At 40.5% G+C, this 24,697-nt stretch overlaps 1 protein-coding gene across 1 annotated transcript in view; it reads left to right on the forward strand.

Moving 5' to 3' along the window:
- UNC13C (unc-13 homolog C) overlaps positions 1-24,697 on the forward strand; it is a 627,474-nt gene that overhangs the window by 207,179 nt on the left and 395,598 nt on the right. Inside the window, exons 10-11 of the mRNA XM_056572349.1 lie at positions 14,510-14,737; positions 18,894-19,035. Coding sequence (XP_056428324.1) covers positions 14,510-14,737; positions 18,894-19,035 — 370 coding nt within the window. The remainder of the gene's footprint in view (positions 1-14,509; positions 14,738-18,893; positions 19,036-24,697) is intronic.

The following is a 24,697-nucleotide window of genomic DNA, read 5'->3' on the forward strand; positions in this document are numbered from 1 at the left end:
GCCATCCCCATAGATGGCAATGGGTTTCTGAGCAGATCTCCCAAAAGATCCACCCAGAAATGCATTGCGGTCTATGGGGGCATCAATGCAGTCTGCTTGGTCCTAGCTCCGCCGGCTCAATCTCCGGCAGAAATTCTGCAGTGTGAACCCAGCCTAACTGTGAACTGAGGCAAAATCTGGCAGCAAGTGTCCAAGTGCTCTTGGACTGAATTAATGAGGGTCAGGAATAGGGTCTATTTAACCCGACAAACCATTTGTATACAGTAAATGAACTAAGAGAGACCACTATGCAGATGCATGAAAAGAATAACCGCACTGTTAACGGCAGCATTTTTACAGTTTTCTGGTAGAAACAGCAGAAATATTATTTCAAAACTATGAATATTAAACATCACCAATAAAGATATGAGGATGCAATAAATAATAGAAATACCAGCTTTAGTTTTTCCTGACCATGGAAAACTGTATTTAACAGGCAGCGCTTTTACATACCCGTGCCGAGAAAAAGTGAAGCCATTGCTCATAGCAACCAAGCTTCTTAAGTTTAAAAAAGAACACTTTTTTTCTTCTACACAGATTTTGATACATTTTAAAATTAAAAGTAAAAAAAAACTTAAAGCGTACCCGTCAGATCCAACAATTTTTTTTATATATCACTCAGTACCTAATCCTGACCATGTTCATCTAATTTTTATGTGTCTAGCACATTTATTAATTTTTTATTACACTTTCAATTTAGCTCACTAGTCTGAATTCCTCTCAAAGGGAGGGGGCGTGGCCTCACTGTGCAGGTCTCCACCCCCTCCCTCAGTATGCTGTCTGCTTACATCTCCCCTAGCATTAGCAAAACTACAACCCCCAGCTTGTCCTCACTGACAGTAGCGGGACACAAGCTGACAGTGGGAGGATTTTTCTTCCAGCTGTGAGCCCTGCGCTAACAGCTATCAATCAAGGAAGTGTGTCCATGACATAGGTGATGACTCATGGACACAACAGGACTAGTATGTGTCCAAGCAGGCAGGGGGCAGTTGTTTGACTGGCTTTTTTAGTATGAAATACTGATAATTTTCTAATGAAAGCAATTGCAAAACCCATTGGTTTTGCACGCTTTACAACATATCAAAAGTTTTTGTATCTGACAGGGCCCATTTAAGTTTCCTACAGGCTGCACCCTAACTAAAGAGGTTGAGGAACATCTAGTGTTTAATTTATGTTTAATGAAATGAAAGTATAAAATGAATAGTTAAGTGTAACTTCACAATTTACTCCTGGAGAGAAATATCATTAGAGGTTCTGCTCACAGTGCTGGCATTTAAGTATATTGCAGTATCTTTGCATTTAAGCGGTATAATAAATTAAACCAAGCAATAACAAAGTACAAAATAAAATGATGGCATAGACGGGCTTGTTCTTGCCTGTGATAAATGGAATCAGTAGCATTAGAATTGCAAATGATTTACATCCAGATTTCTGAAAGTGACAAAAAGCATTAAACTTTTTAAGTTACAAAAATAAATCGGTTTCATGTGCATTATCTAGAATACCACTTATTTAGGGAACATCAAAGAAAGGTAACTTTTAAATGTACCTGTTAGACAAAGATTTGTAAAATAGTTACTGTACCTGCACATAGCCTTGTTAAAAGATGTGACCTAATGTCATTAACCATAGAAGCAGAACCCTAAATAAGGCAAACAGCAAAGCAATGCAGGAGGCAGTATCAAGGCATATGAAGTTCCTGTAGCCCTTTTACTACAAAAGCTATACAGATGTAACAAAGTTAAAGGGGAACTCCAAAACATAAGTATTTATCCTCTATCCACAGAATTCTGTGCATAGGGGATAGGTGTCTGATTGCGGGGGAACCGACCACCCATGAAGGGATGTGTCGGCCCAGCAGTCGGACACCCCGCAATCAGGCTCTTATCCCCTATTTACAGGATTCTGTGCATAGGGGATAAATACTGGAGTTCCCCTTTAACAGTCAGAGGCATAGAACTCAAACTAGTTGTGTTAACTTACCAAGCTGACTTAACTGCTATATCTGTATGCAACGAGGGGGAGATTTATCAAATCCTTTCCAGAGGAAAAGGTGCCCAGTTGCCAATAACAACCAATCAGCTCGATTCTTTCATTATTAACAATGACTCTTCAAAATGAAAGAAGCCATCTAATTGGTTGCTATGGGCAATTTTTTGATAAATCTCCCCCATAGACTTTAAAAAGAGGTACTTATCGTCATTTGCTGTTCTTTGGGAATAAAAGCTTTGGAAAAGAACCAACATTGTCTTGGATTTTACCTGATGGTGAAGGTGGACACATCCTATAGGATGTACCTATAGGACACAAATCCCTTATTACATAACATTTTGCTGCCAAGACCCAGGTGCCATGTAATACAACACTTTGTACCATTTCTTCCCAAAGAGGATGGATGGAGCACACAACAATTTGTGTTTCTGTTAAACCTATATAGAATTTAAAATCATTCAGAAACTATACCATAGTATGATACCACAGTAGGTACCAAGTCTGTAGGTACCATATTAGGTCTCTATTTAGAGGCGCTTGTATGGCACTGCCATACTGTTATGTGCTTAAGCCCTAAAAGAAAGACATAGCAATTGGAAGATATATTGCATATATGGTGAATTTACGGAGATATGAAATAACAGTAAAGTCCTTGGTAAAAAAAAAAAGTATTAGAAAATGACATCTACTCTGAAAATCCCCCTAAATGTTATGTTGCAACATTTGAAACCTGTATTTTAACTTTTTTTTTTTTTTTAAGTGGCTCTTAACCTTAGCGTAAGATGTATGTAAAGTGACAATTTAGAGCTAACTGTAATTTCTACAGTTAAGATGCTCAGGATGTCACGTGCCATGAAAATATTATTTTCTTTGTAATGAAGCACAGGATTCATTATTATATTCTTGCTTTTCTGTGATAATCTGATAATCTGGGCAACTACATCAAGGAATTTGTATGTTTTAGAGGGTTCTTCTGTGCACTCCAGTTTCAATTGACTCTTCAAAAATATGATTATTGGATTTTCAAAAGTAAAGAATTGTCTCGACCATTTTGTGTGTGTGTACCTGAGAAAGGAAATTAGATTTTGAGTCTCACTGGGAACCTAGACTATTTGTACTGTTCAACCGATTTTATTATGTGTACAGCTCTGTTGGGAACCACATTGGTGACAAAAAATAATATTGGGTAATATTTTCATGGAAGGTATCAGCCTGGTTTTGTTCTTTTTTTTTAACAGCTTTCGACAAAATATATCTTTAATTAAATGTTCTTCGGTCAAACAATTGTAAACTAAAGGCAATGGCATCTAAATTAATCTTATCTGTATAGCTATGTTCATAATAAGTTTTTTCCAGCATACAGTATATTACAGTTGCATTCACATGATCCATGCATGACAGAAAGGGGTCCCTCTGGCATACACGAGGGAGGTAGTTTACTACACATTTTCAATGTAGAGGCACCCAAAAAAAAAAAAAAAAAAAAAAATATATATATATATATATATATATATATATATATACATATTTTGAGAGCCTATGGTTTATGTACTGTATGCAACAATTAGTTTATTAGTTTTACACACAGTATTTCAGTCAGTATTTTGTCGGTATTAAGCCAAAACCAGGAGTGGAACAAACACAGAGAAAAACTATAATGGAAACATTTTAGCTTTTTCGTGTAATTGACCCATTCCTGGTATTGGCTAAAAATACTAAACAAAATACTCACCATAATAATGTGTAAACCCAGCCTTATTTTTGGCAAAGAAAGAGAAACTGGGGAAGTGCTCAGTGCACAGACCTCTCAATACTTTTCATAAAGGATCCACCTACTGGGCACAATGGCAGTACCTTTACACTATGAATTTTTGTCCAGTTGGTATGTTTTACCTCCCATCCCCTTCCTCGATATGGGACTGTCTGCTGTCTTGAGGGCTCCGAACTGCTGACATATTCCATTTATGGCTGCAGAACATCAATTTGACAACTAATGTTAAAATACCCACTAAAACTTAGACTAAGCATTGAGGCACACTAAACAAAGACTAAGTACTGGGGCACACTAAACATAGACTAAGCACTGGGTCACACAAAAACATAGATTAAGCACTGGGGCACTCTAAAACATAGACTAAGCACTGGGGCACTCTAAAACATAGACTAAGTACTGGGTCACACTAAAAATAGACTGAGCAGTGGGGCACACTAAACATAGACTGAGCACTGGGGCACACTAAACATAGACTAAGCAATGGAGCACACTAAAACATAGACTAAGTACTGGCTCACACTAAACATAGACCAAGCACAGGTGCACTCTAAAACATAGACTATGCACTGGGGCACTTTAAAATATAGACTAGTGTTGTGGACCTATACTGTAACATTGAACACCTTTGTGGAGCAGATTTGCAAATTCAAGTGTGCCAGAATTTTCGATTAATTTGCATCAAACTCTGGTTTACATTGCACCATATTTATTATGAGCTTCAACCACTTTTAGACAGCAAAATGGGACAAAACTTCAATAAAAGAGGCATGGATTAAGGTGCAACACAAACTGCCAAAAACCACTGGAAATCTGGTGCAAGATTCTGATGGAGTTTACAGCAAATCTGTCACCAGTTTTGTAGTAGAAAACGAGTGACAACCATAAATAGCCACCGGGAAGGGGACATCACACATACCTTTTCTTTTTCTTAGTCATGCACAGGGTTCAAATGTTTAGGCCACAGCTGCAGATAGGTCCAAGAAGCAGGTTCTTCTCCCGGGCTCCCTAAAATATGAGAGTCCCTGGCTCCATCTCTCACAAACTTATAGCTAATCTAAACAGCCTTAGGCTATGTTCACACAGTGTAAAATGGGGAAAAAACAAAAACAGAAGTAAAATAGGTATAACATTTAATTTAGTTTAAGTCTAATATGGTAATGTGTTCTATAAAATGTGTTCTAAGTATATGGATAAATGGTCATCAGTCCACACATTGTGTAAAAAAGTCCGTAATTCCAATGTTGCAGTTACAGCCATGTTAAATTAATTCTAAAGATTAGTTGTTCAACAAGCCTGAGTGTTGAAGGTTTAGTGTTATTTTGTACAGTGTGCTTACATAGCTTCATGTAAGGTATTAGGGAACTAGCCAAGCATGTGAAAATGTGTGTTCTGAGCAGTCAATGTTTCCAAATTACTAAAGATGAATTCCCTAAATTACAATTTTCATGGATGAGATACTATCACTGAAATTATAATCAACAATATAGAGTAAAAATCTGTATTTTTTAAAATCATTTAATTAAACATGCATTTTAGAAATGATAAGATTGGAGACAGTTTCAGCCTCTGAATATCAGTCGAGATGATCTCTAAAATCTCTACAGCATTCAGTTAATATAATGACATAATCCACACACGCATACATGATATATAGAATGTTTCTGTTTATGTACTTCATGCACTGTGTACACAGTGTCCAACCCTGTAATGTAATGAGCTCAATATAATAATGTCAATATAGCAATATCATGTGATGGTCATGTGATGATCGCACAGGTGCAGGACTGAGTTACTGTATGTATATATATATATATATATATATATATATATATATATATATACATACACACGATTCCTGTATAACCCCTTTAAATGCTTGAAGCAAAGATCTTTAACCCCTTAAGGACGCAGCTCATTTTCACCTTAAGGACGCAGCCCTTTTTTCACAATTCGGACTACTGTCACTTTATGCATTAATAACTCTGAGATGCTTTTACCGATTATTCTGATTCTGAGATTGTTTTTTCGTGACATATTCTACTTTATGTAAGTGGTAAATTTTCGTCATTACTTGCATCCTTTCTTGGTGAAAAATCCCAAAATGTCATGAAAATTTTGAAAATTTTGCATTTTTCTAACTTTGAAGCTCTCTGCTTGTGAGGAAAATGGATATTCCAAACACATTTTATATTGATTCACAAATACAATGGGGGATATTTATCAAAGCTGTCTATGTCCCACATCAATATAGGCCAACCTACAGAGGATAAGGCTAGTCTATTGTGCCCATAATTTATCAAAAGGCACACGACTCTTGATAAATTCTGTGCACAGACTTTGAGATCTATGCTTTAGACTGTTTTTAAACCTGCTCCAACATGGTCACACATTTCGGCGTACTTTCAGCCGATGCGACTTGTCGCTGAAAAGTCGCTTTTGATAAATTCAGCACTGTCACGGATCGGCTGGCAGGTAGTGGATCCTCTGTGCCAGAGAGGGATTGGCGTGGACCGTGCTAGTGGATCGGTTCTAAGTCACTACTGGTTTTCACCAGAGCCCGCCGCAAAGCGGGATGGTCTTGCTGCGGCGGTAGTGACCAGGTCGTATCCACTAGCAACGGCTCGACCTCTCTGACTGCTGAAGATAGGCGCGGTACAAGGGAGTAGACAAAGGCAAGGTCGGACGTAGCAGAAGGTCGGGGCAGGCAGCAAGGATCGTAGTCAGGGGCAACGGCAGGAGGTCTGGAACACGGGCTAGGAACAAACAAGGGAACGCTTTCACTAGGCACAAGGGCAACAAGATCCGGCCAGGGAGTGCAGGGGAAGTGAGGTATAAGTAGGGAGTGCACAGGTGGAAACTAATCAAGGTAATTGGGAAGATTGGACCAGGCACCATCATTGGTGCACTGGCCCTTTAAATCGCAGAGACCCGGCGCGCGCGCGCCCAAGGGAGTGGGGCCGCGCGCGCCGGGACAGGACCGACGGAGAGCGAGTCAGGTACGGGAGCCGGGGTGCGCATCGCGAGCGGGCGCCACCCGCATCGCGAATCGCATCCCGGCTGGAGGCGGTGCCGCAGCGCACCCGGTCAGTGGATCTGACCGGGGCGCTGCAGCAACGAGGATGAGGCGAGCGCTCCGGGGAGGAACGGGGACCCGGAGCGCTCGGCGTAACAGTACCCCCCCCCCTTGGGTCTCCCCCTCTTCTTGGGGCCAAAGAACCTGAGGACCAAAAACTCAATTTTTCCGTGATGAGGTCCGAGGCACATTAGGAGGGGTTCCGTGCGGTAACGCACGGCACAGTCCAATCTTTCATTGTTAACACAATTGATGTAGAGGGGTCTGGCGAGACTGGTCACAGGGACGTTGAACCTGTTGATAAGAGAGGCCAAAAAAAAATTTCCTGCAGATCCGGAATCCAAGAAGGCCATAGTAGAGAAGGAGAAGGTAGAGGCAGATATCCGCACAGGCACAGTAAGGCGTGGAGAAGCAGAGTTGACATCAAGAACTGTGTCACCTTTGTGCGGAGTCAGCGTACTTCTTTCCAGGCGGGGAGGACGGATAGGACAATCCTTCAGGAAGTGTTCGGTACCGGCATAGTACAGGCAAAGATTCTCCATGCGGCGTCGTGTCCTCTCTTGAGGTGTCAAGCGAGACCGGTCAACTTGCATAGCCTCCACGGCAGGAGGCACAGGAACGGATTGCAGAGGACCAGAGGAGAGAGGAGCCGGGGAGAAAAAACGCCTCGTGCGAACAAAGTCCATATCCAGGCGGAGCTCCAGACGCCATCCGGAAAAACGCATGTCAATGCGAGTGGCAAGATGAATGAGTTCATGTAGGTTAGCAGGAGTTTCTCGTGCGGCCAGAACATCTTTAATGTTGCTGGATAGGCCTTTTTTAAAGGTCGCGCAGAGAGCTTCACTATTCCAGGACAACTCGGAAGCAAGAGCACGGAACTGAATGGCGTATTCGCCAACGGAAGAAACACCCTGGGCCAGGTTCAGCAGGGCAGTCTCGGCAGAAGAAGCTCGGGCAGGCTCCTCGAAGACACCACGGACCTCAGCGAAGAAGGACTGGACTGTGGCTGTGGCAGGATCATTGCGGTCCCAGAGTGGTGTGGCCCCAGACAAGGCCTTTCCAGAAAGGAGACCACGGCAGAGTCTAGAGTCCTCATCAAATTTGTCCGGCAGGGACAAGCAGGGGTTAGGAGCGGCCGGTTGCTGCGGCGGAGTTGCAGGAGCCGGCGGAGGAGATGGTTGTTGCAGCTGCTGTGTCTGTGACTGAAGTTGCTGTATCTGCGGCAGCAGCTGCTGTATCTGAGACTGAAGTTGCAGAGTCACGGTGGTCAAGTATGCCAGCTGGTGATTTCGTTGGGCAATCTGTCGGGCTTGCTGGGCGACCAGTGTGGGGAGGTCGGCGACAAGTGGCAGAGGAACTTCAGCGGAATCCATGGCCGGATCTACTGTCACGGATCGGCTGGCAGGTAGTGGATCCTCTGTGCCAGAGAGGGATTGGCGTGGACCGTGCTAGTGGATCGGTTCTAAGTCACTACTGGTTTTCACCAGAGCCCGCCGCAAAGCGGGATGGTCTTGCTGCGGCGGTAGTGACCAGGTCGTATCCACTAGCAACGGCTCAACCTCTCTGACTGCTGAAGATAGGCGCGGTACAAGGGAGTAGACAAAGGCAAGGTCGGACGTAGCAGAAGGTCGGGGCAGGCAGCAAGGATCGTAGTCAGGGGCAACGGCAGGAGGTCTGGAACACGGGCTAGGAACAAACAAGGGAACGCTTTCACTAGGCACAAGGGCAACAAGATCCGGCCAGGGAGTGCAGGGGAAGTGAGGTATAAGTAGGGAGTGCACAGGTGGAAACTAATCAAGGTAATTGGGAAGATTGGACCAGGCACCATCATTGGTGCACTGGCCCTTTAAATCGCAGAGACCCGGCGCGCGCGCGCCCAAGGGAGTGGGGCCGCGCGCGCCGGGACAGGACCGACGGAGAGCGAGTCAGGTACGGGAGCCGGGGTGCGCATCGCGAGCGGGCGCCACCCGCATCGCGAATCGCATCCCGGCTGGAGGCGGTGCCGCAGCGCACCCGGTCAGTGGATCTGACCGGGGCGCTGCAGCAACGAGGATGAGGCGAGCGCTCCGGGGAGGAACGGGGACCCGGAGCGCTCGGCGTAACAAGCACCAATGCATTTTCCAATGCATTTCTGTCTAAAATAGACTAGAATGCATCATGTTCTAAAAATCCTCTAGAGCAAAAGTCGCAGAAAAGTCGCACATATTTAGACTGCGACTTTCTGTGCGACAAATTTAGACAGGAAAAAACAGTCTAAATCCTTTGATAAATATCCCCCAATATGTCTACTTTATGTTGGCATCATAAAATGGACATATTTGTACTTTTTGAAAAAATTTGAGGGCTTCAAAGTATAGCAGCAATTTTCAAAATGTTCATGAAAATTGCAAAATCTGAAGGGACAGATGTTACAGAATTAAAACTCCCAGCATGCCTGGGCAGTCTAGGCATGCTGAGAGTTGTAGTTTGGCAACATCTGGAGGCTACCATTTGGGCACCACTGTAATAGTGGTCTCCAAACTGTGACCCTCCAGATGTTGCAAAACTACAACTCCCAGCATGCCCAGACAGCCTTTGGCTGTCTGGGCATTACGGGAGTGCAGTTTGGCAACCACTAGAAGGGCAGCAGTAAAGATCACTTTACTGCCACCTCCCTTCCCCACCCCCCACCATCATCACTTCCCTACCTGGGCCGCTGATTTCCGCTGCCTCCACTGATGATTGGCGGTCCCCATGGCATCTTCTTTCCAGGTACCGGCCTCCATCTTCTCCCCCCATTCTGCCTGACATCCAAGGGTGGGCAGAGCAGGGGGTTTCCATGGCAACCCCCTGTCGTGCACTGCCATTGGTCAGAACTCATTTCTGACTAATGGCAGGGGATAGGAGGAGATTGCAGCGCTGCAACCTCGCTCCTATCCCTCAGGATGATCGGGGCTGTCACTGACTGCTCCGATCATCCCTATTTTCTGGGTGTTCGGGTCACCAGAGACCAAATCAGCCCGGAATTGGAGAAAATTGCATGTCTGAATTGACATGCGATTTTCTCCAATCGCCGACATGGGGGTCTCAGGACCCCCCTCAGCGATGTGCCCCGATGCCTGCTGAATGATTTCAGCAGGCATCCCGGTCCGGTCCCCAACCGGCTAGCGGCGGGGACCGGAATTCCTACGGGCGTATCCATACGCCCTATGTTCTTAAGGACTCGGGATGCAGGGCGTATGCATACGCCCTACATCCTGAACAGGTAAAAAATAACATGAATAACTAATATAGAAAGCAGAGTAGTGTTTAAGAATTTATAAAATAACATTTTCTTTTTATTATTACCCTCTAATCTGACCACAATGGCTTTTACGACAAGTAACCCTACTGCATTTATACAGTGCTGTAAAAAAAAACTGTCCTAATGATAAATTCAGTTCTGCTACATCCATAAGAGTTTGAAGTCTGTGAGTAATAAGCAATCTGTGCAGACAGTCACACAGGACCGATTTGCAGAGTCTTTCTAATAGTACAATGTCTTTTCTCATTCATTATGTTAATGCTCCCAGAACAAAATACTTATTTATGCTTTTTTACATGTTTATGAATGTTGGAAACAGAGTTTAGAAAAATTGTTTCAATTGTGAAATTTCCTCAGCTCTTAATAATCTGATAATCTTTCATTGGAATTGTTTTAAAAGAATATGATTGATTTCAGACAATATACTATTTAGTAAGATGTGAGCATAACTTGTGTATTCAAGTGTTTACTTTCCATAATTGTTGCCTATCTTTACATTAGAGATCTTAATATTACAAGAACACAGCTAATTTTCTTTATTGAATTATGTGACAAGCTACAGTATATGCAGTTGCAGGCATGTGGCACCGATATTTGTGTCCATTCCTATTGGTATCTTTTTTTATTTCAAACCCAGTAAGCCTTATGCATACTGTACATGAATGTCAACATTTTTGGGTCCATATTAGGGTTCACATTTATACACCGATCCGGTACCATCTTTAAAGAACAAGTTTCATGCCCAAAATTATAGAAAAATGTATCCCCTATCCGCAGGATAGGGAATAAGTTTTAGATTGGGGGGGGGGGGGGGGGGGTCCGAGCACTGTGGCCCCCCCATGATCATCTGTGCGGAGCCCTGGGTCTCCAGCAGGGGAGCACGTCACACATATGAAAGGGGCGTGGTGGCTCCCGATTCAGGCAGGGGTCGTGAAGCGCCACTCTGTTTGAGAGCCAGGGCTCTGCACAGATGATCGTGGGGGGCCACAGCACTCGTACTTCCCGCAATCTAAAACTTATCCCCTATCCTGCGGATAGGGGAAAAATTTTTCTGTCATTTTGGGCATGAGACTTATCCTTTAATGGGAACGGATGGGAACACCAAACAGCACAAGCAAGATCTTTTGCACCTGACATCCCATGCACCTGACATCCCAGGCTGAAATAGGGCTCTGTGCCAGACCTATGGACTATATGGAATATTTGCCTTCTGGGGTGGATTTGCCGGATCTAAAAACCTTTACTGCAGCATAGATAGCAAATATACCAGATGCAGAATGAATAGGACTTAGGCCTTACAGGCACAAGACCTACAATAATCTGCAGGTCTGGTTGATGGCAAAATGTTGGCTTCATGTGTAAATGTGATGCAAGCTAATTTCTGGGAGCTCTAATGTAAGGGTTGCACCTGACCAGCATGTTGCTCTCTGATCAGGTAAGAGTTACAGTCTTTGACCAATCAGCAGCTAGGAGGGGTTATTTCAGGCCTCCTGAGCCTTTCAGGTGGGCTGCTTATTTCACTTCGCACATTGTGCCTCATTTACTAAGCTGAAACCGACCAGTTTTTGTCTGATTATTTTGCCTGCGACAGTGTGCGACAGTCTGCGCCTGAAAAACCCGACAAACCCGAAAAAGGGGTGTAGTCTGCCACAAAAGGGGGTGTGGTCGGACAAAAGGGGCGTGTTTTCACAACCAGACCGATTTACTATGGAATTCCCAGAAAATCCTGTGGATAAATGGCTGGAAATATGGACCTAGAAAAAGCTGGTCAGAAAATGTTCCCGACTTTTCCCAATAGTAAATAGAGAGGAATCCTGCATGTCTGAAACAACTTTTCCCACTAGTAAAAACCCGACAATCTTAGTGAATGAGGCCCATTGTTTCTGTCTGTGCACACATATATCTTTGTGCTAAACAATAATTTCCGGCAAGTTTTTCTTCTAATGGTCTAACTAAGCCCTATCTGTGTCCATAATTTGTGTTTATCTGCAGTAGTTAATGAAATGGTGAAAATATTATAATTTTGGAATCATTGCTTTTAGAGGTTCTTGGTAAAGCTGTGCTAAAATCCATGCCGCTGCCTCTAAAATACAGCATTAATGGCCTTGACTAACTTTTCTTCAGCTTTTTATTGAACTTATGGCAATAGGGTGTTTTGTGGAATGCAATTAATGATAATAACGATCATATGTAGTGGAAAACATATTTCTCCCACTGGGTACTAGGTAATTTACATACAAATTAAAAATGAAATAAACTTTAAAGGAGCAGAAAATAATACAGTAAAGCAATGTAACTGCAGACTAAGACACAATAAACAAAATTAATTAGGTCAAATAACATGCTGAAAAGGTTACACAGCATAAAAGGGGGAATGCTAAGTACTTTTGTAAGAAAGTTAAGTCAAGTAGAAAATGCAGTTTAGAAGCTGTTAAAGTGTAGGCTACCCTACACCAGTTCATGGTAATTTATTAGTTTCCTTCAGTGCTTTTATAGCACTGACATATTTCACTGAACTGTATGGAGACTGTTATTAGATAAATTTATCTTTGTTCTCAATTGAGCCCACACCCTTATTTCCCTGTTAGGCTATGTTCACACAGTGTGTAAAGTTTGGCCGCATATTTAATTTTACATATTTTTTTTTTACATTGTGTGAACTGAATTTTGCAATGTGTAAACATAGCCTTAAGGTTTATTCATACGGCGGAATTTCCTCCTCCAATTAAAGCCCATAGACTTCTATGGGATTCCGTATTCCTATTCACACTTCTGAATTTCCATTTGTGGAATTGGTGCTGAATCTGTGCAGAAATTCCACAAGCAGAAATTCAGAAATGAGAATGGGAGTGCGGAATCCCATAGAAGTCTAGGGGCTTTAATTTGAGGTGGAATTCTGCAAGCAAACTTCCGCAAGCCGAAATTCTGCCATGTGAATAGACCCTTACAGGCACACACACACACTGCAGACAATGTCATAGGAAGCCACTTAACCTCTCAGTATAATACAATAGTAGAAAAAAGTTTTTCGGCACTGCCGCATACCAGTCACCGCGGATGGTATGAACAGCATCTAACACGACAGAGTCAAGGCTGGGCTGTGCTCGTCCCGATGCTTAAATCCCACAGAGCTAAAAGTCCAGGGAATCCAAATAAAGAGATGTAGGAAGGCACTCATGAATGCAACAGCGTTTATTCAGGTTCGGTCACAGGATACAATATAGGCCAACGGGCCGTTTCACGCACACATGTGCTTAATCATGACCAGAGGTCATGATTAAGTGCATGTGTGCGTGAAACGGCCCGTTGGCCTATATTGTATCCTGTAATCGAACCTGAATAAACGCTGTTGCATTCACGAGTGCCTCCCTGCATCTCTTTACTTGGATTCACTAACCTCTCAGTATGTTTGGAAATGTGGGAGAAAACCCATACAAGCATTGTTTCCTAAAGTGAATTTGCCATGTTGTTGCAAACGCTAAGCATATAATAATAATTAGGTGTCTTGTAGGTGACAATTTACTATAAGTTATACTTTATGCATTAAATTTCTGCTCATTCTGGGCTCAGGGGTCCAGTGGGTAGTCTAAGTAAATGATTGATAGCCTTCCCAGTATGACCCTATATAAAGATTGCTGCCTGTTACTAAGTAGGACCGCCCACTAGACTCCTAAGCTCACAATGAGTTACACTGATTTTTCCCCCCACAAATCACTCTGCTTAGCTCCTCTTGCTGTACAGCATGCATATTTAATGTGATGCGATCAATAACTTCAACTGTTTCTTTCAGCTGTTTTTTCTGACATATTTTGTTTTTCAGCAGTAAAACAGCCATTCTACATCTCAAGAACAGCCTAAAATGCTGTGTGTGTGAAGAGAACCTTAAAGGGGTACTCCACTGGCCAGCATTCGGAACATTTAGTTCCGAATGCTGTGTGTGTACTGTGGGGGTAGGCCTGACATCACGTGGCCTAACATCACGAGAGGCTGTGGCTGACCACCGCAGCGCGCACACAATATTCGGAACTACATTTTTCGAACGCTGGCCAGTGGAGTACCCCTTTAATGCTCTGAATAATGTGACAAGGGACCTAGCATGAAAAGATTAATAGAAACCAGCAATATTCTCTGAGCCTAATGTGGCCAGGCCTATGTGAGAAACAGCATGTAAATGTAGAGAATTATATTCAAAACATTTTATTGAATGCAAATTCCAAAAATGTTCAATTGTATGACATTGTTAAAAACATTTTCTGTTTTGCATAGTTTTATTGAAAAGTGTAGCAATATCTAATATGCTGTTTTGTCTCAATGCAAGTTTTAAGTTTTAAATCTATTGTTATGTTAGGAGCGGCGGAAAAAAGTTCTAAACATGGTGCAGAAGACAAAACTCAACACATTATCATGGCTATGAAGGAAAGAATGAAAATCCGAGAAAGAAACAGACCTGAGGTTTTCGAGCTTATTCAGGAGCTTTTCCAGATATCGAAAGAAGATTTTGTTCAACACACAAAATCTGCCAAGCAAAATGTTCTAGAAGGAACATCCAAGTGGTCTGCCAAAATCAACATCACAGGTACAAAAATATTTCCTATATCAAAGCTTTAAACATTACATATTGCTGGGTCTTATACCTTAGACTTGTGGTCTCAAACTGTGGCCTTCCAGATGTTGCAAAACTTTAACTCCCAGCATGCCTGGACAGTCAATGGCTCTGTGAACTGAGCTAGTGTTGAGCACGAATATTCGGAATGCAATTTTTTTTACCACAAATATCGTCACTTTGTGATTTGGTGAATATTTACAATATAGTGATATATATTTGAAATGACAAATAATCTTCTTTTTTTTTTTGCGAATATGTGAATATATGCGAATATACAGTCAGAGGACACTGATCCCTCCCTTCTTTTAAGTGAAAGATATGATCGCGCATGTGCACTATGCGAACATAGCAAATAGGCAAATTTTGCGAACATAGGACGAATATTTGTCCATATATTCACAAAATATTGCGAATTTGAATATGGCCCCTGCTGCTTGTCACTACGTGAGGACAAACAGGGCTCTGTACATTGAGGACAAACAGGGCTCTGTACATTGAGGACAAGCAGGGCTCTGTACATTGAGGACAAGCAGGATCCTGTACACTGAGGACAAGCAGGATCCTGTACACAGAGGACAAGCAGGACACTGAGCTATGCCCCCCAGGAAACGCCCCCCAGCTCACACATCAGGATGACTGACAAGCCAGGAGCCTGCACAGAGCCCTGCTTGTCCCACCTTCACTTCCTGTATTTGGACTCATCATAGAGACACACAGGAAATAGCTGCAGGGACAGCATATTTTTCACCCAAAAGTATACAAATTTTTTAATCAATGTACATTATATTACATATATACATATTATAGTATTATAGACATTATATCAAAAGTTTTCATTAACGACAGGTACACTTTAATATTTTTTCAATAGTTTTGGAAATGACAGCTGCATAGTGACTGGTCCCAACATGACCTGTTTTCATGTGGGAGAAGATCTCATTGACGTATTCAACGACCTTTCATTGATTAATTCTGCGACCTTTTACCATTACTTTCCAGAATGATAGGGCATTACATAGAGCTCTGAGCTTTTTGGCATAGATGAGAGTTTTCTGTATCCTGGAAATCTGTCAAGTAAAAATCCATTATAAATCAATAGCAGTTCAGTAACTGAAATATCTGAGCTGTTCTCAAGGGGTTTAATCTTTCATAGGTGGCTTTTATTCTTTTAATCAGTGAAGGTCCATGATCAGTCTTCAGCAATGTGTCATCTCACATGTATCTATGATATATCAAAAGATAATATATCTGGCTTTCCCATGTCTTGGGATTGGAGGGTTCCCATTGTTCATATACCCTACAGTCGTATTTATGTCATCTGAGGACGTTTAATGTAAATGAGATTTAAATGGCCCCTTTATAGACTTACAGCCTGTGAAATACAGCAAATATGTGTCTAGGTGGTACTTTGACTTTTTCATACAGTATGTCTGTTCATTGAATAGGTGCTTTCTACACCAGAGAAAATCCAATCTCTCATCAGGATTAGGCATAGAAGGATTAGAGTCAGGGAAGTGATAATGCTGGCTGCATCAAGAACAAGGCTTGTCCTACAGATAAAGGAATAGTCATGGCTCAGAATCCTTCCATATACTAGATTGTATCTCAAGACAGATAACAATTGAATGCAGAGGTTTTTTTTTTTTTTTTTTTGCTTGTCCCATCCTGTCCACGAGGAAGATTCGTTCAAATTATTCTTTAAAAAAATAAAATAAATAAAGAAATATAAATTATGCAATCCTTTAAGTATTTTCTGCTCGCTTTCACTTAATAAAAACATTTTTGTGTAAATCAAAACACAGGAAAAAGTATAAGACTTTTGGCATCGAGACCCTGATATAATTTAGCAAGCTATGTCTGCTATCAAAAGAGTACATAGTGAAGGCAAGTTCCCAGCTTCTAGATTAGTGGTCTCCAAACTGGGGCCCTCCATCTGGAGACCACTACTCTGAATGTAAACAGGAACATTTGTATTGGCTGACTGCAAATAGAGACCTTCAAAACAATAGGTAGTTGAATGACACTATATTACTTTTCATTGCACAGTGAAGAAGCTATATTTACCTAAAATCAGAAAATCCTTTAGCATTAGTCTTTATAGTACTATAGTCTTTTTAGTGTGAGACGTTGAAAATTAAGATTTCTCATTTACCCTACTCCTTTATTAGAGCCTCTTACAGACACCCAAGTGAATAATTATTTGGACTTGTTTGTAAAGGTGGGGAAGATGTTTCGACCAATGCTTGGTAATGCCAGCCAAGACACATACTGTGACCAAGACCATGTAATTGTGGAGATCTGAACCAGGGAAGCATTATGGTTACTAGTGTTGAGCGGCATAGGCCATATTTGAATTTGCGATATTTCGCGAATATATGGACGAATATTCGTCATATATTTGCTAAATTTGCATATTCGTAATATTTGCATTTTTTTCACATATGCGTAAATTTGCATATGCGAAAATTCGCATATGTGAAAATTTATGAACTCTGTAGCTAGTATACCAGTGTTACTTGATAGAAGCAGCAGAATATTCATGAATATTCGCCCGGCGGTCTCACACAGTAGTATTAGAGCCTTCTTTAGACCACACAAGCTGGAAGCAGAGAGGGATGATCACCAAAATGTGTACTGTGAAAAAAAAAGCGAATATTCGTAATTTTGAATATATAGTGCTATATTTGCGAATATTCGCAAATCCGCGAATGTGCGATATTCCCTGAATAAAATTCGAATTGCGAATATTCGCGAGCAACACTAATGGTTACTACTCTTCTGGGACAAGGATTCCCAAGTTAGTCCCTATTACACTAGTTGAGACTATTTTTCCATCAGAATTTGTAAGCTTTAGGCTACTTATAGACAGCCATAAATGGATGCTTTGGGCTTCTACCATGCTTTAATTCTGAATATTTATGGGCCAAAAAGGTTGGTACATAAGAAAAAAAAAACTATGATGGAAAGATTCTCTTCTCTTCTGTATAAGTTCCACTCTTAGTTCTGATTTACAAGTACACCAACCAAAATATTTTCTGTGTGAAACTGACCTTAGAGTGATTTAATTCATGTTTTTCTTTTTTTTTTTTTTTTGCCTTTGAAGTGTTACTTTTTTACATGCATATTTGGTGGTTTTATTTTAACCCATTGATAACAATTCAAATTTTTGCATTTTCATTTTTCCTCCTCACCTTCTAAAAGTCATAACTCTAATTTTTCCACCTACAGAGCCCACTGGGTGCTTGTTTAAAGATTAATTGTACTGCAACCATTGCAATTAGACCATTTATTACCATTACTATTATATTTTACTATACAATGTATACACATCTAAAATAAAATAAAAATTCTACTTCTGGGGGAAATTGTACCCGTTACAGTTGCATTTTCATTGCGCTCCAGGGGGCATTGGAGGCGGGGAGCTGGCTCACTCAGCTCCCTTGCCTCACCAATATTCCGGCAAGCCCTTTCTGTAACGTGAGGGCTTGCTGTAGCGGGAAGCAGACCACTCATAACCACCTGACCCCCACCCAGCCCCCAGCTCTCACATCATGAAAGGGGGCTGTCAGATTCTCTTTACTAAAGGCCTGTAGTTATGCTCTTCCTTATCCTTTCCCCTTTGCCCAACATAAGAAAATTACCACCTTGGAAAAAAGAAACATGATTTTTGGGATGTGTGCATGCTATATGTGTTTTTTGGGGCACCCACTGGTTGAGCTGTGAATTGCATCCTGTTGAGGGTTCTTCTAGCATGTCACAATATTGGCCCAGATTTATTGATCTTTCTGAAACCAAACTGTCTAGTAAAACTGGCTTTTTCCCATAACAACCAATCACAGCTCATCATTCATTTTACCAAAGCTCATTAAGATATGAAAGATGACCAGTGATTGGTTGTTATGGGAATAAGTCAGTTGGTTTGGTTTTAGGCAGATTTATAAATCTTTACCGATGTGTTACCTTTGTACTATGAGAAATCGGAATCCTTAAGAAATGGTAAGGATGGACATATCTGTATATCTAGGAAAGCAGCCCACAAAAGGGTACTAAACACTATGTTTAATAGCATACACAATGATTGCTTTAAATATTTTATTTATTTTTAAATATTTTCTATATTTTGCAGTTCTTTGCGCTCAGGGTCTACAAGCAAAAGATAAAACAGGGTCAAGTGACCCATATGTGACAGTCCAGGTTGGAAAAACTAAAAGGAGAACTAAAACTATTTTTGGAAACCTAAATCCAGTGTGGGATGAGACATTTCATTTGTAAGTATGGACATCCTTGTGGAAAAGGTTTATCTACAACTTGTCTACTGAGTTACTAATAGGCGTGTGTAAGAGACAGCTAGAATCTATTACCATGTTTATCCCTTGCTTTATTATTGGAGGGTGAGTTATAGGACAAGGTAATTCACGATCTTTCCTCCAATCAATGTTGTGTTACTGTACTACACTGGCAGAGAATAGCTAATGGAGACCTACCTGTCATGTCCAATGATTTACCAGAGGAAAGGTCAACCTTTACCTTTTCTTATTCTAGATGGGGACTTCCAGCAGGTCAATGATATACAGCATATTGTATTACACTTACAAAGGTAGATGCAAGGGAGGGAATTAACCTTATGGCTTATACTGTATTCTAATGCAAGTCTTCAATAGAACCTTCCCTTGAGGAATTAATCTGGATTGATTTATACATTATAAATATCCCTTCCTTTTCATTAGAGATTGCATAGGATGAATTATGGGTATTTCTTATGTACATTACTAGTCTTTACTAAACATAAAGGGTCAATGCTCCTCAATGCCTAAAGAAAAAAATACCAACACATTTATGTTTAAAAAAAAAAAAACAACAACAAAAAAAACCTCCAGTTCTGCACTTTTAAAATCTCTTCCCCATGTATTGTACTGACATGGCAGATGCGTGATATTGAATGTACCCTAATACATAAAAGCATTGTCTAGACATGTAAAAAGCTTAGATCCTGAGACCCGCTGTGATCATGAGTAATAGCCAGCTGAAGCGCACGATCTGAAACCTCCACTCCATAGACTAATACGGTGAAAGAGTTGGATTTGATTGACAGCCAAGGAGTGAAGTGCATGCTGTCATGGACTTTACCCAGCTATTATTCACAATCACAGGAGATCTCAGGACTGATACCAGGTACCATCTAAGCTTTGGACATGTCTGGACTACATGTCAAAAGTTTTAACAAATGACACTAACGCTTTGAAACTGCACAGTACCTGCTATATCTGATTATTATGGACCCAGCAAAATTCATCTTCAGCAGAATAGTTTTATATTGCATCACTATTAATATGAGACAGATAAGGGCACCTTGTCATGGTATATGGACTATACTTGATCAAAATATGTTCTAAGGACTTTACTTTTAGTATGTTCAGTAAGTGTGGCAGTAATGCTATGTAAAATTATTGAAATATTCGATGCTTGCATACACAACGTGTGCTCCCGGAGTGCTGCTGCCCCTCTGCGATTGTTTATTTGTGTTCTACCATCACAGCAGATTAGCATTTACACATTTATTTCACTTTATTAGAAAGTGCTAGCATTTTATTTTACCATCGGGGTGCAGAAATTTACATGACGTGTCCTTGATAGTTGTTGGGAATTTATATCAGAACCTATTATTGACTGAAAAAAATATTCAAAAACTTTATTTATGAAGTTTATTTAAGATAAGATTCCAAACAAAAAAATGTTTTAGGTCTGTTCCATCTCTATGGGAAAAATATTAAATTGCCCTTTTATTTTATGTTCCCACGTATCATATAAAATGTGAAATTTATGCTACATATTTTTACTGTGATCAAATATACCAGGATATAAAATTATTATAAATGAAATCTGCAATGTATACATTGAGTGTGAACAGACGTGTCACCTTCATACTTCCCTAGCACATGACCTGGATTTGACTTCCAGGGGTTAATCTGTCTTCACTCACTTACTCTTGCTCTTACTTCCCAGTCAGGTTGCAAACATGACCATTAGGCTTGTGCAATTAGTTTCGGACGTAATTAGTTTTTGTCCAAATAGTTCATAATTCGTACGTTCGGATTTATCCGAATGTACAAAATATTTACATCCGAATGAATCCGAATTTGTAACAAAATGAATTGTCATGCCTACGAAATTGTGAAAAACTAATTTTATTTTTGTTAAAACAAATTTTTTTTCAAAATGTGACCATTTAATAAAGTGTGTGTTTCACTTTTTTCTCTCTATTTTTTTTTACATTTTTTAGGTAGTACTACTACTACTCCAAGCATGGAACAGACTGTTCCATGCTGGGAGGAGTAGTACCTGTACTAATAGACATATCGCCCTGGGTATCAGTCTGACACCCAATCCGATCATCCATAATATAGTAGAGATGGCGGCTCTATACAGCGCTCACATCTCTGCACTATACTCCAGCCCGTGATGTGAATAGAAGATCACTCATTCATATTTTCCGCCTAGAGTGGGAATTGGCTGGATGGTTGCAGCCAATCACCGCTCTCTGAGGGAAATATGAATGAGTGGCTGGCTGGAGTATAGTGCAGAGATGCGAGCGCAGGAGAAAGTCGCTCCATCTCTGCAATAGACAGGATGATCACATTGGGTGTCATCAGTGATACCCGCTGTGATCGGTTCTTACCTGCAGGTACTACTACTCCCAACATGGAGCACACTCTTCTCCATGCTGGGAGCTGTAGTATCTGCAATAATAGACAGATCGCAGTGAGTGTAACTTCTGACACCTGTTGCGCTGTCTATTAATGCAGGTACTACAGCTCCCAGCATGGAGCAGAGTGTGCTCCACATGTTGGGAGTAGTAGTACCTGCAGTGATCCTCCTGTATGTTAAGAATCTTTGTAAGAAAAAGGTAAAAAAAAGTTTTTAAAAATATTTAAAAAAAACCCTTAGAAGAAATTTTAATTGCCTCCTTTTCCCCATTTTCTGTAATAAAAAAAACACTCTAAAAAAATGAAATTAAGTGGAACAAAAAATCCAAAATTACTGATATTTGATCACATCCCTTTCCAAAATAAATTCAACAAAAAGTGATAAAAAAATTCAGAACTAGAGAAAAGTGGTATCATTAAAAACTTAAGCTGATGGCCCGATAAAGATCCATAGAAAAAACAAAATTAGCCAGCGCAATTACCTACCGTAATACACAGGTGCACTCTGCTGTGGCAAATACAGAGTATACAAAAAGAAAGTTGCAGCAGCACTCTTGGTCAAAAAATGGAGGCTCTTAGTGCACTTTTTGATCAAAAGGTGTGCCCCATCCACCACACGAAGGTGGCCTCATTTTGGATGGGACCCTAACACTCATTTCACTCACCTCTGCTGGGCATACAGCCTCTGACTGGGTGACATGCTGGATCCACTATCAATTTAAAAAACCTCCTGTGAAACAGGGAGGGGTGCACGCTACAGAGGATGCCACTCCCCCTAAATTGCACAGCAAAAGCAAAAAGAAAAATAGCCAGCACAACTACCTAATACACGGGTGCATGCTGCTGTGGCAAATACAGAGAATACAAAAAAGAAAGTTGCAGCAGCATTTTTGGTCAAGAAATGGAGGCTCTTAGTGCACTTTTTGATCAAGAGTGCTGCTGCAACTTTCTTTTTTGATAAAGATCCAAAGGTTAAAAAAATTAAGGTTATAGGGGTCATAACAAAGCAATGTGCAGATTTTTTTTTCCCAAGAAAAAATATTACCCCACAAAATTGTGCAATTCCATCTTGTTTTAGTTTTTTCTCTTCTAATAAGTTTTTTTCTGGCTTCGGAATACATCATACGATAAAATTACCATTGAAAAGTATAACTTGACTTATAAAAGATAAGCACAAATAGAACTTGTCAGTGGAAAAATAAAACATGCATGAAGAAAGAATGGAGGATGGCACTCACCCAGATGGAAGCTTCAAATATTCTATATTGCACAAACATGGTGGCGGTGTCAGACGGGTGAACAGACAGGAACACTGAGGGCCTCAGCCAAGGGCTGAGGCCCTCGGCATTCCTGTCTGTTCACCCGTCTGACACCGCCACCGTATTTGTTCAATATAGAATATTTGAAGCTTCAATCTGGGTGAGTGCCATCCTCCATTCTTTCTTCGTGCATATTTGGATGTGTCTATCAGTCTTTGGATTGAGCACCGCAAGATTTGGTTTTGCTTCACATCTCGACCTGTAGTTGTCTTACAAATCACAGTATATACAGCAGTGCCGGATCGTGTCTCTACAACTTGGAAAAATAAAATAGTTGTGGGTCTTAGAAGGTGAGAAGAAATACAACATTAGCCACAAATCAAAATTCAGGGGTCGGGTTAGGGGTTAATTTATTTATTTGTATATCACAAGAATACTGCTGCAGATAGTACTATTATGGGCATAAAAAAGCAATGGAAACGATGACAGAAAATAGACCAGTCCAGTGTGAGCAGAGTCAATTTTATGCTTTTAATGCAATAGAAAAAGGTATTTTATTCAAAAGAAGACCTTTATGGAACCTGCCAGAAATGTGTAGTAGTGCAGTACAATATTCAGAGAGTTAATACAAGAAAGACTGGTAATGAAAATAAACCACAATATCCCCTTGAATAGTATCCGCATAGAAATAACCGATCTCTCCCGTGTACTCTAATTTACAGGCCATGTCAGCAATGAATGGGTAAAAGAGCTTTCAGATGCATCTCAGGAGCTTATAAATCAGCTTTGGTTTAAGCTATCCATCTGCTGTCTTGTAGTGCTGTCAGCTCTCAATACACCATTTCAATGCATTATGATACATATTATTAAATGCAAACACTTGGTGCTAGATTAATGTTGAAGTGACTAACATGCCCGTGATCAGTGAGGTATATTTAATGTGTACAGCTTCACTTGTTTTCTTTATAATACACTATAGAGCTGTTACATCCAGAGTCATACAACAGGTAATATAAGTATTGAACACTTCATCATTTTTCTCACTTAAAGGGGTACTCCGGTAGAAAACTTTTTTTTTTTTTTAATCAACTGGTGCCAGAAAGTTAAACAGATTTGTAAATTACTTCTATTAAAAAAGCTTAATCCTTCCAGTACTTATTAGCTGCTGAATACTAAAGAGGAAATTATTTTATTTTTGGAACACAGTGCTCTCTGCTGACATCATGACCACAGCGCTCTTTGCTGACACCTCTGTCTATTTTAAGAACTGTCCTGAGTAGGAGAAAATCCCCATGGACTGCTTTGGACAGTTCCTAAAATGGACAGATATGTCAGCAGAGAGCACTGTGGTCATGATGTCAGCAGAGAGCACTGTGTTCCAAAAAGAAAATAATTTCCTCGGTGGTATTCAGCAGCTAATAAGTACTGGAAGGATTAAGATTTTTAATAGAAGTAATTTACAAATCTGTTTAACTTTCTTGCACCAGTTAATAAAAAAAATAAAAAAAAGTTTTCCACCGGAGTACCCCTTTAATACATTTCCAAAGGTGCTATTGACATAGCATTTTCTCCTGATATTGGTAACAATAGCAACCCAAGTTATCCATACATACAAAAAAAAAAAAAAAATATATATATATATATATATATATATATATATATATAAGAAATATGTTATGTTTAATAATGTGTAATGACACAGGGAAAACGTAATCAACATTCTTAATGATATTTATTTAAAAATTTGTACGAAAGCCTTTGTGAATAATAACAGCTTCAAGATGCCTCCTCTGTGAAGAAACTGATCTCATGCATTGCTCTGGTGTCATTTTGTCTTATTCTTCCACATTAACAGTCTTCAAATCCTTAAAGAGTACCTCTCATGATCTTGCTAAATTTTATAATCCTCCCAGTTCTCTGCTCCCATCATGATAAACCACCCCCTGCCTTTATTTTTATTATGTTTT

The sequence above is a fragment of the Hyla sarda genome, chromosome 4, assembly GCF_029499605.1.
Source record: "Hyla sarda isolate aHylSar1 chromosome 4, aHylSar1.hap1, whole genome shotgun sequence".
NCBI lineage: Eukaryota > Metazoa > Chordata > Amphibia > Anura > Hylidae > Hyla > Hyla sarda.